General features: G+C 40.8%; 1 protein-coding gene and 1 non-coding gene across 2 annotated transcripts in view; one reads left to right on the forward strand and one right to left on the reverse strand.

Moving 5' to 3' along the window:
• Window positions 1-15,575, reverse strand: part of MRS2 (magnesium transporter MRS2) — a 37,257-nt gene that overhangs the window by 3,012 nt on the left and 18,670 nt on the right. The window contains exons 8-10 of the mRNA XM_043908393.1: window positions 8,899-9,051; window positions 8,536-8,653; window positions 100-213 (exon numbers count right to left, since the gene is read on the reverse strand). Coding sequence (XP_043764328.1) covers window positions 100-213; window positions 8,536-8,653; window positions 8,899-9,051 — 385 coding nt within the window. The remainder of the gene's footprint in view (window positions 1-99; window positions 214-8,535; window positions 8,654-8,898; window positions 9,052-15,575) is intronic.
• Window positions 6,077-6,183, forward strand: LOC122697865. Its single transcript, XR_006342198.1, has one exon. It is a non-coding gene; the product is annotated as a U6 spliceosomal RNA (small nuclear RNA).

A 15,575-nucleotide genomic window follows, 5' to 3' on the forward strand; every position in this document is an offset into this window, starting at 1 on the left:
AGGGTCTCAAAGCCTGTGACAACCTAGGCCAGGCCGCAGGACTTCCGCCCGGGGACTGCAGCCCCGCTGTGGTACTGTGCCGAGTCTGACCCTTCATACCAGAGGAGGCAGGGGAGCTTCCAGCTGTCGTCCGAGGAATGAGAGCAAGCGCCTCCAGATGAGGCCGCTTCCCATAAACATAATTCCTGTGATCAGCCAGAACACTCTATGGTCCTAGAAGAGAACACACAGTCAATTTCAACCACAAAAGGCTAGGTTCCTTCGTGATAAAATTTCCTGAACTTGTCCCTACCTGAGTTTAAAAGGAACTTTCAAACTTTGTGCTGCTCCTTCCTATAGGAACTAAGAACAAGTGCCCTAACAGCACTCAGAGACCAAGAGTCAAAAAATAAACTGGAAGGAAAACATGATTTAAGAGAGTATTTTATGATCATCAGTGAACCAATATAACTGCTTTTACTCTATTTCCTTCCAGTCCTTGTTTACATTCACACATATTTTAATATACAGGACATACAACTTAAAATTTCTGCTTATGGCCACCCTTGCTGAACTGTGACCTGAGGTGTCCTGGCCTTACAGCACCTCAGAATATTTTAAATTTTCAAAGAAAACACAAGTGTCATCTGTGTCACACGGTGAGAACTGCTACTCTTAAACTGTTTTTCATAAAAGAAACTCCAGGTAACATGACAGAAACTCTAATATAATAAACTTTTGGCCTGGGATGCTATGAAACAACTGCTGCTGTTCAGTCACATCCAACTGTCTTGCAACCCCATGGACTGTAGCCTGCCAGGCTCCTCTGTCCATAGGATTTCCCAGGCAAGAGTACTGGCGTGGGTTGCCATTTCCTTCTCCAGGGGATCTTCCCAACCCACGGATCAAACCAGCGTCTCCTGCATTAGCAGGTGGATTCTTTACCACTGAGCGACCAGGGAAGCCCCAAACAACTATGACACTAAAAGCATCATGAACCAAGAAAGTTTGGAAACCTCTAAGTTATAGTTAACATTTTCCCTCACTGTCATTTTCTTTATTTGTGGCCATGCAATGTAGCTTGTAGGATCTTAGTTTCTCTGACCAGATCTTGAACTGGGTCCCGGGCAGTGGAAGCTCAGAGTCCTAACCACTGGACTGCCAGGGAATTCCCATGACATTTTCAAAACTGTATTTTGTGCAGTGCAGTGCTTTCAAGTTCATGTGTGGATATACAGAATCACAGAATTTAATCTCCCACATGTTAGGAGCCTCAGCTATAGAAATGCCATTATTTAGTATCAACAATGGCTTGGTCTCCAGTGACTGGGAGCCCAATTTCCTCCAAGATAGCCATTGCATAAATGACCAGTAACCACGGATGGAAATTCATGCCATATATGATGCAGAAATCTGCTTCCTTTTAACATGAAGTTAGATGTTAGACATCATTTATCAAGAAGACAAATGTGAATGTCAGTTGACTGCCTGGATGAATACATTTCCAGTTATTCTAAAAAAGACCCTAATTTATTACATAAAAATTATGTTTAAGTAAAATTTAGCATACCCAGATTACTGTTCTTTCCTGTACATTGGTTCTGTAATGCCCTATAAATGAAGTCTGGGATTGCTAAAATATGATGAACTTGAGAGGTAAGCAAGTTAAAAATTCCATGTGTCGTTAAAATATACACAGAGCAGAGTGTGAGACTTCTAGGAAACTAAGGGAGGGGAATGTGTCTGAGAGTTGGATTTTCAATGCGTCCCCCACCCCCCCAGCTTTGGGCATTCCCTATAGTATTAAGTACCTATGTTTTGAGCTCTTCATCTCCACCGTCTAGCCAATCTACTCCTTAGAAATAAGACACCTACAGCATCCTGGTATGCCAAAGGCTGCTAAAAAAGCCTTAAACTGATGGAGACACGCCAAAAGTACTTAGAAGATGGGATGAAAGGAACAATATGAACATCAAGATAAATAATGAGGGCAGTGTGACAGACTGTAACTCACTGATTAAACAAGACCCCATGAGTCCATACTGAGACAAGTGAATAAATAATTGGGAGAGAAGGAAGGCTCTATCTGACAAAGAACAAAAGTAGGAAGAATGATGGAATTAGCAATGACCATGTAATAGTCATCCCTGTAGTACCTGATTCAGGCATGAAGCATTTTTGGAGCAACAGCAGATTCTAAAACTAGAGGATGCAAATTATTAAAGAAATGCACATCAAAACTACAATCAGGTGCCATCCTGCACTGGCCAGAATAGCCACATTAAAAACTGTACAGTTAACAAATGCTGGAAAGGGTGTGGAGAAAGGGGAACCCTCCTACACTGCTGGAGGAGTGTAAGCTGGTGCAGCCTCTATGGAAATCAGGAGGGCAGTTCCTTAAAAAACTAAAAACAGAACTGCCATATGATCCAGAAATCCCACTCCATGGCATATATCCGAGAAAACCATCACTCAAAAAGACACATGCATCCCAGTGTTCACTGCAGCACTATTCATGATAGCGAGAGACATGAAAACAACCGAAGTGTCCTGCATCGATGAACGGATACAGATGTGGTACCTGCGTACAGTGGAGTATTACTCAGCCACAAAAAGAATGAAATAATGCCACTTGCAGCAACATAGATGGACCCAGAGATCAGCACACTAAGTCAGTCAGAAAGAAAGACATATGATGTCACTGATATGTGGAATCTAAAATATGACACAAATGAACCTGTCTACAAAACAGACAGAACAGGCTTGTGGTTGCCAAGGGGCGTGGGGGAGAGATGGAGTGGGAGTTTGGGGTTAGCAGATGTAAACCATTATATGCAAAATGGATAACAAGGCTCTACTGTATAGCACAGAAAACTACATTCAATATCCTATTACAAACCACAACAGAAAAGAATATTTAAAAGGTATTATATGTATAACTGAATCACTGTGCTGTACAGCAGAAGTTAACAAAATCAACTACACTTCAATTAAAAAACAAAACCAAACCAGAGGGTGCAAATTTGATGAATGGCAGCGTTCTCAGAAGATACTTAATTCCACAGAGAAAGTAACTTCATAAGACAGAAAATTAGCAGACACCACCTTAACCAAATGATCAGTTACTATCACCAGTAATGAGACAAACTGACATCAAGGGTCTCCTGATGGGATTCAATGTGAAGAACACTGACAAAAATGTGTCGCAATCAGAATCTAGTAATGAAGAGTAATCAAGAGCCAAACAACTGACCTACATTCTTTGTGACCATCAAGGCCCTTTGTCTTTGAAAGACAAAGTCTGAAAAACTGGCCTAGATTAAAGGAACCTAAGGAGACACAATAACTGTTAATACACGCAATACACGATCCAAGATTTTTTATGAGGTAAAGGGCTCTACTGTGCTGAGTGGTGAAATCTGACCAGGGTCCACAGATCAGAAAAAGTGTTGTTTCAACGCTAATTTTCTGATTTTCACAAGTGAGCTGTGGTTATGTAAGAGAATGTCAGTGTTTTTAGGAAATATATACGGAAATATCTAGACATAAGGGAGCTTCATATTTGTTGTTTTTTTCTCAAATGATTTAGGAAAAAGCATATATATATACTGACAGAATGATAAATATGATAAAATGTTGCTGTTTGAAGAATCTGGGTAAAGGCTGTATGGGAATTCTTTTACTATTCTTTTTGATATTATCTTAAAAAAGAAAAATGTTTTTCCTACCTCAAATATTAGCCCTAACTATAGAAGAACAGAGAGACCGTTAGTATTTATAGATTTAATGAACATGCTTAACTTGTCCAGGAAACCTAAAGATGTAATTTGTAACTCTGGTGAGACACTGATCTGAATCTTGCTCTGTGGGGGCACACTAAGCCCACGTCTTCCTACTCATATCTCATTACCACCAGGACTGGATACGTTGGAACTATCAGAAAGGAATTTCTAAAAATTCTTTAAAAAAAAATTTTTAAAAACCCATGCATTTAGAACAAAATATTAGAATGAGTATAAGATGGAGTTAGCTTGTAGAAAAGAGTATATGAATATAAACATAGTTCTTAACAAAATGACTTGGGAAAAGGACAGGAACTTGTAGTTACAGTCACGAGCTGGAGAACTTGCAGAGGTCTTCGGAAGGACCTTCTGAGGATGTCCAGGGCTGGTTTATGTCACACAAGACAGTTTGGTGACTACGGGACTTTTTACTAGATCTGGGTTTAAAAGCCTCTGAGAGTCCCATCACACTTAGAATAAGCCCGAACCCTTACCAAGCTCCAAAATCAACATGCTCTCCCTCCTCTGTCCTTCTGCCCTCTCACTGCCATTCTCCGTCCACGTGACTCCCCTCCTCTGACCACTATGGCCTTCCTCCTGCTCCAACAAGCTCCCTGCACCTGCCTCAGTCTTCACATGCGTGGTGCCCTCTGCTTAAGTCACCTTTTCTCCCAGGTCTTTCCACGTTCTCTTTTCATTCAGGCTCTGCTCTAGGTCCTTTACAGAAAGGCCTTCCTCAACCACGCTATCTCTACAATGCCCCGTGTCTCTCCTGCTAACACTCTCTCTCCCTCTACCTGGCTTTAATTTTCTTTATGCTTCAGTTCAGTTCAGTCAGTCAGTCATGTCTGGCTCTGCGACCCCATGGACTGCAGCACACCAGGCCTCCCTGTCCATCACCAACTCCTGGAGCTTGCTCAAACTCATGTCCATTGAGTCAGTGATGCCATCCAACCATCTCATCCTCTATTGTCCCCTCCTCCTCCTGCCTTCAATCTTTTCCAGCATCTGGGTCTTTACCAAAGAGTCAGTTCTTTGGCATCAGATGGCCAAAGTATTGGAACTTCGGCATCAGTCCTTCCAATGAATATTCAGGACTGATTTCCTTTAGAAAATTTTCTTTATGGTACTTATTGCCTAACCTACCATGGATCTGTTTCTTCTCCCCCACCCATAACAGACTCCACAAGGGCAAGGATGCACTGCTATGCCCCCACAGCTAAAAGCAGTGTCCAGTGTCTAACAGGCACCAAACACTGTATCTGTGAGATGGATGAATCAATGTACTGCATTTACCTTTCTTTCACATCTTATAAGGAGATGACAAACACTGCTTCAGGGAGCTTATGACCTTTTTCAGGTGTGTGTGAGTCAAAGTTATTCAGTAGTGTCCGACTCTTTGAGACACCATGGACTATAGAGTCCATGGAATTCTCCAGGCCAGAATACTGAAGTTGGTAGAGAAGTTCCCTTCTCCAGGGGATCTTCCCAACCCCGGGATCAAACCAAGATCTCCTGCATTGCAGGCAGATTGCTTACCAGTTGAACCACCTATGATCTTTTGGAGACAAGCAATTCCAAGTCTGAGGTTCATGGCAAAGGGAAGTGTAGGATTATTGTGGCACAAATAACTAGAAGAGTAATTTTACTCAGCTGGGTTGGGGGTGCGGTCAGTGAAGAGTCTCCTTGGAAATAACACAACAGTTGAAACTGGGGAGAGAAATAGACATTAACTAGGCAAAAAAAGAGGGGCTTCCCTGGTGGCTCAGTGGTAAAGAATCCTCCTGCCAATGTAGAAGATGCTGGATCCCCTGAGAAGGAAACGGCGATCCACACCAGTACTCTTGTCTGGGAAATCCCATGGACAGAGGAGCTTGGTGGGCTACAATCCATGGGGTTGCAAGAGTCGGACATGACTTAGCAACTACAGACAGACCAGGCAAAAAAAGGTGGGAGGTGAGCAGAGATGTGTGGAAGCAGTGTAAGAATACTGATGAATAAATGGACAGTGAGGACAAAATGGCTGCAGATAAGATGGGGATGTGGGCACAGCAGGCCAGGAAAAGCCTTACAGGCCAGGGAGTTTGGATTTCTATCTTAAGGACAATCAATACCCCCCACCCCTGGCTACAACCAAATAGTTCTATACAGAAGAGTGGCCATTAGAACTGCTTCTTTTAAAGACCACTTTTTAAAAGGGACCACTTAAAACAGACATAGATAAACACACCTGTTAATTAGGACACAGAATTCAGCACCATAGTGTGCCTGCTGAATGCAAATGCAAATTCATTTCTAAAGAAATCTCACAGTAGGTGCTCACTTTAGCACCACATATACTAAAACTGGAACAATACAGAGGAGATTAGCATGGCCCTTGTGCAAAGATGACATGCAAATTCGTGAAGGGGTCCATATTTTTCTAAAACAGAAATACAGACCAGTGGAACAAGATAGAAAGCCCAGAAATAAACCCATGCACCTATGGGTACCTTATTTTTGACAAAGGAGGCAAGAATATACAATGGGGCAAAGACAGTCTCTTCAGTAAATGGTGCTGGGAAAACAGGATAGCTTCATGGAAAAGAATGAAATTAGAACACTTCCTAACAACATACACAGAGATAAACTCAAAATGGAGTAAAGACCTAAATATAAGACCAGAAACTATAAAACTCTTAGAGGAAAACATAGGCAGAACACTCAATGACATAAATCAAAGCAAGATCCTCTAGGAACCACCTCCTAGAGTAATGAAAATAAAACAAAAGTAAACAAGTGGGACCTGATTAAACTTAAAAGCTTCTGTATAGCAAAGGAAGCTATAAGCAAGGTGAAGACAACCCTCAGAATGGGAGAAAATAATAGCAAATGAAACAACTGACAAAGGATTAATTTCCAACATATACAAGCAGCTCATACAACTCAATGCCAGAAAAACAAACAACCCAATCAAAAAGTGGGAAAAAGACCTAAACAGACATTTCTACAAAGACATACAGATGGTTAACAAACACATGAAAAGATGCTCAACACTGCTCGTTATTAGAGAAATACAAATCAAAACTACAATGAGATATCATCTCACACCAGTCAGAATGGCCATCATCAAAAAGTCTACAAACAATAAATGCTGGAGAGGGTGTGGAGAAAAGGGAATGCTCTTGCACTGTTGGTGGGAATGTAAATTGATACAGCCACTATGGAAGACGGTATGGAGATTCCTTAAAAAACTAGGAATAAAACCACCATATATGGCCCAGCAATCCCACTCCTAGGCATATATCCTGAGGAAACCAAAACTGAACAAGACACAAGCACCCCAACGTTCACTGCAGCACTATTTACAATGGCTAGAACATGGAAGCAACCTAGATGTCCCCTGACAGATGAATGGATAAAGAAGTGGTGGTACATATACACAATGGAATATTACTCAGCCATAAAAAGGAATGCATTTGAGTCAGTTCTGAAGAGGTGGATGAACCTAGAGCCTATTATACAGAGTGAAGTCAGAAAGATAAATACCATATTCTAATGAATATATATGGAATCCAGAAAAATGTTACTGAAGAATTTATTTACAGGGCAACAACAGAGAAATAGACATAGAGCATAGACTGATGGACATGGGGAGAGAGGAGGAGAGGGTGAGAGGTATGGAGAGAGTAACATGGAAACTTATATTACCATATGTGAAATAGAGAGCCAGTGGGAATCAGCTGTATGGCTCAGGAAACTCAAACAGGGATTCTGTATCAAACTAGAGGGGTGGGATGGCGAGGGAGGGAATATATGTATACTCATGGCTGATTCATGTTGAGGTTTGACAGAAAACAACAAAATTCTGTAAAGCAATTATCCTTCAATTAAAAAAAAAAGAAAAAAGAAACCTCACAGTGGGACATCTTCTGAAAGTAGAAGGCTACAAGGACATGAACACTCTGCCAGTCAGTGTTAAATATGGAGCAAAGTGAAAGATGCAAGTCTTGGAGCCTAAATCCTAGTTTTGTCGTTTCCTAGCTCTGTGCTCTTGGGCAAATTATATTTTCTGAGCCTCAGTTTTTCTACCTATAAAAAAAAAAGCAGGGAAAATACATTCATTTTTTAGATTTTTGATGACTGAATCAAAGCATGCAACTGCATGGCACATTGCCTGATATATAAGGAAAAAAAAATCCCTCATTACCACGGCCTCACAGTGTAATGCTGTTGTCAAGCCTCTCCCATGTGTAGTTATCCGTTATGGGAAACATAAGGTAGTCCTAAACTGCCCTGTGTGACAGTTTCCTGAATCCCAGCACAGGCTCTGGTCTGTTCAAACCTAGGCCATTCTACCTTACAGGGTCTAACAATACTGTTTGAATTTTAAATGATTTACAGTACACATTTTATTCCAATAAGCAACTATACATGTTAGAACTTTCTTTTTAAAATCCATTAAAGTAGTCCAGGGGTTAAAAATCCACTGTGCAATGCAGGGGACACGGGTTCAATCCCTGGTCCAGGAACTAAGATCCCACATGACTTGGAGCAACAAAGCCTGCGTGCCTCAGTTACTGAGCTGATGCGCTCTGGAGCCTCCAAGTCACAACTAGAGAGTCCACGCACTGCCACGGAAGATCCTGCATGACAACAATGAAGATTTCTAGTGCCACAGCTAAAAGCTGACCGAGTAAAGTAAATAATGAAAACAAAATAAAATCCATGAAAAAGAAATGATCTTCAAAATATTAAAAACCATCCCTAGATTACTGAAATAATACATTCTCACCTCCTCAAGGGAAGATTCCAAATTCATTCCGAAAGCAACTCCCATTAGCCCAAAGAGCGAAAGAGAGAAGGTTCCCATGGTCAACTGTAGGTTCAACCTCATCATCACATTACGGTGGCTGGGGAGGAGAACAACTGCTTAGACCAGAAGGGCCCACCAACCAAGCACCGCAAATTCACTATTAAAGATCATGTGGGCTAAACATACACCTTAAAAAGACACTCCCATGTAGTAGTTATAAATGATAATGATGGGATAATTCTTTCCAAAATGGAAAAACAAAGCTAGACTTAAACACTTTATTACTGTGCAATAATTACTTTATTAAAAAAATACAGATTGTTTTCTATGACACCGTCTTACCTGTCCAGATTGATGAATATGATACTCTGTGAATCATCGATCAGTGCCCTGAGTTCCCGAGCTGCGTTGGAAAGATCCTCAGCTAATCGGTAGTAGTTTTCCAACAGCAACTCCATCTCCTCTGCATGGTCAATCCCAGCGCTGCTCTTTTCACTTTAATTAAAAGAGTTCATATAACTAACATGTCCCCGATACATGTGTTATACATTTAGTACCATAAAGCTTCCTGAATTAGTAGACAATATTCAGTTATCCTCTGCTCCTCATGGCTCCTGGGTGGAGGATTAGCCCCAGGGTGGCCAGCGGCAGCAGAGAGACCAGGGAGCCCTCTGCTCCTGGGCATCCTCCAACATCGATCAGCTCCAGGCTTCCCCGGACCTCCTTCCCAGCAACTCCAGCAGGGCCTTTGCCCAGGCCCCCAGGCAGTATGCTGACCAACACCCAGCAGCCAGTGAAGGTTTACACACTCAAGAGGACCAGCAGTGGGACAAGCAGGGCGCCCGGGTACGTGGAACAGATGGAGGGCACGTCCTTGCTAGTCAGGGCCTGACAAAACACGGTCCACTGGAGGAGGGAACACCACTTCAGTATTCACTCAGTGAGAATCCCATGAACAGTATAAAAAGGCAAAAAGATATGACATTGAAAGATGAGCCCCCCCAGGGTGGTAGGTGTCTAATATGCCACTGGGCAAGAGCAGAGACTTAGCTCCAGAAAGAATGAAGAGGCTGAGCCAAAGCAGAAATGATGCCCAGTTGTGTCTGGTGGTGAAAATAATGTCTGAGGCTATAAAGAACAACATTGCATAGGAACCTGGAATGTTAGGTTCATAAATCATGGTAAATTGGATATGGCCAAACAGGAGATGGCAAAAGTGAACAACAACATTTTAGCAATCAGTGAACTAAAATGGACGGGAAAGGGTAAATTTAATTCAGATGGTCCTCGATTACAAAATGAAGTTGGGCAAAGGCTAAGTTTTGCCAAGAGAATGAACTGGTCATAGCAAACACCCTCCTCCAATAACACAAGAGATGACTCAACACATGGACATCACCAGACGGTCAATACTGAAATCAGACTGATTTATTCTTTGCAGCCAAAGATGAAGAAACTATACAGTCAGCAAAAACAAGACCTGGAACTGACTGCGGCTCAGATAATCAGCTAATTCAGGCTCAAACTGAAGTAGGGAAAACCACTAGGCCATTCAGGTATGACCTAAATCAAATCCCTTATGATTATACAGTGGAAATGACGAAAAGATTCAAGGGATTAGATCTGGTAGACAGAGTGCCTGAAGAACTATGGACAAAGGTTCGTGAATCTGTACAGGACCTAGTGACCAAAACCATCCCCAAGAAAAATGCAAGAAGGCATAGTGGTTTCTGAGAAGGCCTTACAAATAGCTGAGAAAAGAAAAGAAGGAAGAGGAAAAGGAGAAACGGAAAGATACACTCAACTGAAAGCAGAGTTCTAGAGAATATCAAGGAGAGATAGAAAGCCTTCTTAAGTGAACAATGGAAAGAAACAGAGGAAAACAAAAGAATGTGAAAGACTAGAGATTTCTTCAAGAAAATTAGAGATACCAAGGGAACATTTCATGCAAAGATGGGCACAATAAAGGACAGAAATGGAAAGGACCCAACAGAAGCAGAATAGATTAAGAAGAGATAGCAACAAAACACAGAAGAACTATACAAAGAAGATCTTATGACCCAGATAACCACGATGGTGTGGTCACTCACCTGAGCCAGACATGCTGGAGTGTGAAGTCAAGTAGGCCTTAGGAAGCTTTACTACAAAGCTAGTGGAGGTGATGGAATTCCAAGTGAACTCTCTCAAATCCTAAAAGCTGTTAAAGTGCTGCACTCAATATGCCAGCAAATCTGGAAAACTCAGCAGTGGTCACAGAACTGGAAAAGGTCAGTTTTCATTTCAATGCCAAAGAATGTTCAAATTACTATACAACTGCACTCATTTCACATGCTAACAAGATTATGTTCAAAATCCTCCAAGCTACCCTTCAACAGTATGTGAACCAAGAAGTTTCATATGGATTTAGAAAAGGTGAAGAACCAGAGATCAAATTGCCAACATCCGTTGGATCACAGAAAAAGTAAGAGAATTCCAGAAAAACATTTACTTCTGCTTCATTGACTACACTAAAGCCTTTGACTGTTGTGAATCACAACAAACTGTGGAAAATTCTTAGATAGGAATGTCAGACCACCTTACCTGCCTCCTGAGAAACCTGTATGCAGGTCAAGAAGCAACAGTTAGAAATGGACATGGAACAATAGACTGGTTCCAAATTGCGAAAGAAGTACATCAAGGCTGTATACTGTCATCTGCTTATTTAACTTTTAGGCAGAGTACATAGTGTGAAATGCAGGGCTGATGAATCACAAGCAAGAATCAAGATTGCTGGGAGAAATACCAACAACCACAGATATGCAGATGATACCACTTTAAAGGCAGATAGTGAAGAGGAACTAAAGAGTCTCTCGATGAAAGTGAAACAGGAGAGTCAAAAAGCTGGCTTACAACTCAATGTTCAAAAAACAAAGATCATGGCATCCGGTCCCATCACTTCACAGCAAACAGATGGGGAGAAAATGGAAACGGTGACAGATTTTTTCTTGGGCTCCACAATCACTGCGGATGGTGACTGCAGTCTGAAATTAAAAGACGCTTGCTCCTTGGAGGAAAAGCTATGACAAACCTAGACAATGTATTAAAAAGTGGAAACATCACTTTACTGACAAAACTCTGAATAGTCAAAGCTATAGTTTCTCCAGTAGTCATGTGTGGATGTGAGAGCTGGACCATAAAAAAGGCGGAGTGCTGAAGATTTGACGCTTTTGAAATGTGGTGTTGGAGAAGACTCGAGAGTCCCTTCGACTGCAAGGAGATCAAACCAACAGTAAAAGAAATCAACCCTGAATATTCATAGGAAGGACTGATGCTGAATCTCCAATCCTCTGGCCACCTGATTCGAAGACCTGATCCACTGGAAAAGACCCTGATGCTGCGAAAGACTGAGGGCAAGAGAAGGCGACAGAGGATGGGATGGTTGGATGGCATCACTGACTTGATGGACATGGGTTTGAGCAAACTCAGGCAGATAGTGAAGGACAGGGAAGCCTGGCGTGCTGCAGTTTGGGGTCACAAGAGAGTCAGACACAACTTGGTGAGTGAACAACAACAGTAATTCAGGTATCGCAAAAAAAAAAAAATTAGCCTCTCTGCCTTTTCTGTTATTGTGATTGAGGCCAGTCTAACTGGCTTTGCTAACTTATCCTAAATATGACACAGATAAGTTAAGGACACGGGTTTATCCCTACACAGGCTTTACTGTATTTCACATCCCTGAATCTGGGGACAGTCATGCAAATACACACACTACCATTTACAGGAAAATCCAGACATGCGAATGCTGACAAATGAGTGCAAAGTCCAAATCATTATCAGGTAAAATACAACCAAAAAGTAAAAATGAACATAATGAGCATTTTCTTTCCAAGGTAAATGTATAGTATCACTTCCATATAGGAAGAAAACTGGTTCTGAAAAATGTAAATACAGTCAAAATGGCTCAAGACAGCAGACGAGTGGTATGTGGCTCTCATGTTCTCCCACAAATACATCAAAATACATCCACTTGGGACAATTCTCACGGAACATCTACTGAACACCGCAGAAGATCTCAGACTTCCAAAATGGTAAGAAAACCTTCACATAACTGGGTAGGACAAAAGAAAAAGGGGAAAAGATAAAGAGAAGGGAACTGGGATGGGACTGCTCCTGGGAGGGAATGGTGAAAAATAAAAGGTTGTCATCCCTGGGGAAGTCACCTCACTGGTGGGGAGATGAGCTGGGATGGGGGAGAACGGGGCAAGGAGCCTTGGAAGGGAGCACAGCAACCAGTCTGTGGAGGGCAGAGTGGAAAGACCTGCATAGTCAGTTGGGATGGGTGCCTGGCAGTCCCCAGCCTCAGATGTTCCTCTGATGGGGCAGGTGGAGGCTGGGTGCTGAGGCTCAGGTTTCATCATGAAAATTACCCAATCAAAGCAGTGGACGGAAAGCCAAATGGGGGGAAAAAAAGCATTATAAGAGACCAATGGGATAATACAATAAAGTGTGCCAATCTACACATAAAAGTGATTCCAGAAGAGGCGATTGTATTTGTATGTATTTGATGAAATTGTAGCTGAAAAAATTTGATGAAATTATAGCTGAAAACTATCCAAACCTAAAGAAGGAATCAGATATCCAGATACAGAAAGCACAGAGGGTCCCAAACAAGATGAACCCAAACAAATCCACACCAAGACATATTATAAAAACAGCAGAAGTTAGACAAGATTCTAAAGGTAGCAAGAGAAAAACAGAGTTAATTACAAGGGAAATGCCATAAGGTTATCAGTTGATTGCTCTACAGAAATGATGCAAGCCAGAAGGGAGTGGCAAAGTATGTTCGAAGTTTAAAAAGGGAAAAATCTGCAACACGAAGTACTCTACCCAGCAAGAATATCATTAAGGATGGGGAAATAAAGAATTTCTCAGATAAGCAAAAAATAAAGAATACAGCAATACTAAACCTATCCTGAAAGAAATATTGAAAGGTCTTCTTCTCTAAATAGAAAAGAAAGATACAGTAAAGAGGAACTCACAGTTGGAAAGTAAATCACTTAAGTTAGCCAGTATAGAGATCAAATTGGAAAAAAACCTATTTATGAAAGGAAGATAAACACAAGGAACAGTAAAAGGATAAACAAGACGTGATGTAAAAAAGGACATAAAAATCATAAAATGTGGGGAAGGAGAGTAAGAAAATGTTGATTCTTATTTTTTAGAATGTGTTTGAGCCTATATGACTATCAACCTAAAGCAAGCAGATATAGGAAAGGGTTAACAAACCTGAAAAACGGGGCAACCACAAATCAAAAACATACGATAGTTAAAAAAAAAAAAAAGACCAAAGAGAATACAAGGATAAGAGAAAAGGAAATCATCAAACCACAAAAAGAAACAGAAAAAGACAAAGGAACAAAAAGGAAACAGAATAGACTGGGAAACAAGGTTTAAACTGGTGGTAAATATGTAAGTATCAATAACTACCTTGAATGTCAATGGACTGAATACTCAAACCAAAACAGAATGGCAAACTGGATAAACAAATAAGAGTCTACAATATGCTGCCTACAAGACAGCCACCTTAGGGCAAAAGACACACACAGATTGAAAGTGAGAGGAAAAACATATTTCATGCAAATGAAAATGACACGAAAACAGGAGTTACAATAGTCTTATCAGACATATAGATGTTAAAACAAAAGCCATAAAGGAAAAGAAGGAAAATATATAATGGTAAAAGGATCAATGCAAGAAGAGGATTTTACACTTGTCAACATATATTGCCCCAAACACTTAAAACACTAACAAATAAAAAAGGAGAAACTGATGAGAATACAACAGGAGACTATCACCCCATTCACATCAATGGGCAGATCTTCTAGACAGAAAAATCACTAATGCAACAGAGATCCTAAATGATATAACAGTTAAGACTTAACTGGTGTTTTCAGGACATTATTTCAAAAAAACCCAGAATACACATTTAAGTGCACATGGCATATTCTCTAGGACTGACCACATACTAGGACACAAAACTAACCTCAGCAACCATAAGAGTAAAGAAATTATTTTGAGCATTTTTCCTGACAACAGCATACAGTTAGAAATCAACCAAAGGAAAAGAAATCCATATGTTATTAAAAACAAAAACAAAAAAAACAAACCCAACAGGTCAATGAGGAAAACATAAAAAGGAATTTACACACCTCCCTCAATAAACAAGAAAAAAAATCTCAAATTAACAACCTAACATACAACTTAAAAGAATCAGAAAATACAAAACCCAAAACCTCAAGTCAGTAGGAGGGAAATAATAAAGATCAGGAAGGAAATAAATTGAGATTAAAAAAAAAATAGAAAAAAAAGAAAACAACCCAACATCAGGCTTCCCTCATGGCTCAGAGGTAAAGGATCCAACTCCCACTGCAGGAGACACAGCATGGGATTGATCCTTGGTTTGGGAAGATACTACATGCCGCAGAGCAACTAACCCCGCATGTCACAACTGTGCTCTAGAGGCCAGGAGCTGCAACTACTGAAGTCCCGAGTGCCTGAGAGCCCATGCTCCGAAACAAGAGAAGCCATTCCAATGAGAAGCCTGAGCACTGCTACCAGAGTAATCCCCACTTGCCAGAACCAGAGAAAGTCCGTGCAGGAACAAAGACCCAGAAGAGCCAAAAAAAAAAAAATCAGTAAAATCAAGAACTGGGTCTTTGAAAGGATAAACAAAATCGACAAACCTCTGGCCAGTCTCACCAAGAAGAACAAAGATAGAATCCAATAAATTAGGAAATGAAAAAGGAGAAATTTCAACTGATACTGCAGAAATAAAAAAAACCTTAAGAGAATACTATGAACAATTATAAGCCAACAAATTTGCCAACTCAGAAGAAATGGACAACTTTCTAGAAAGATATAGCCCACCAAAACTGAATTAAGGAGAAAACATAATCTGAACTGACTGATCACTAGAAGTGAAATAGAATCTGTAATTTAGAAAAACACAAAAAACAAAAACTCCCTACAAACAAAAGTCC

Source organism: Cervus elaphus, chromosome 7 (genome assembly GCF_910594005.1).
Source record: "Cervus elaphus chromosome 7, mCerEla1.1, whole genome shotgun sequence".
Taxonomy (NCBI): Eukaryota; Metazoa; Chordata; class Mammalia; order Artiodactyla; family Cervidae; genus Cervus; species Cervus elaphus.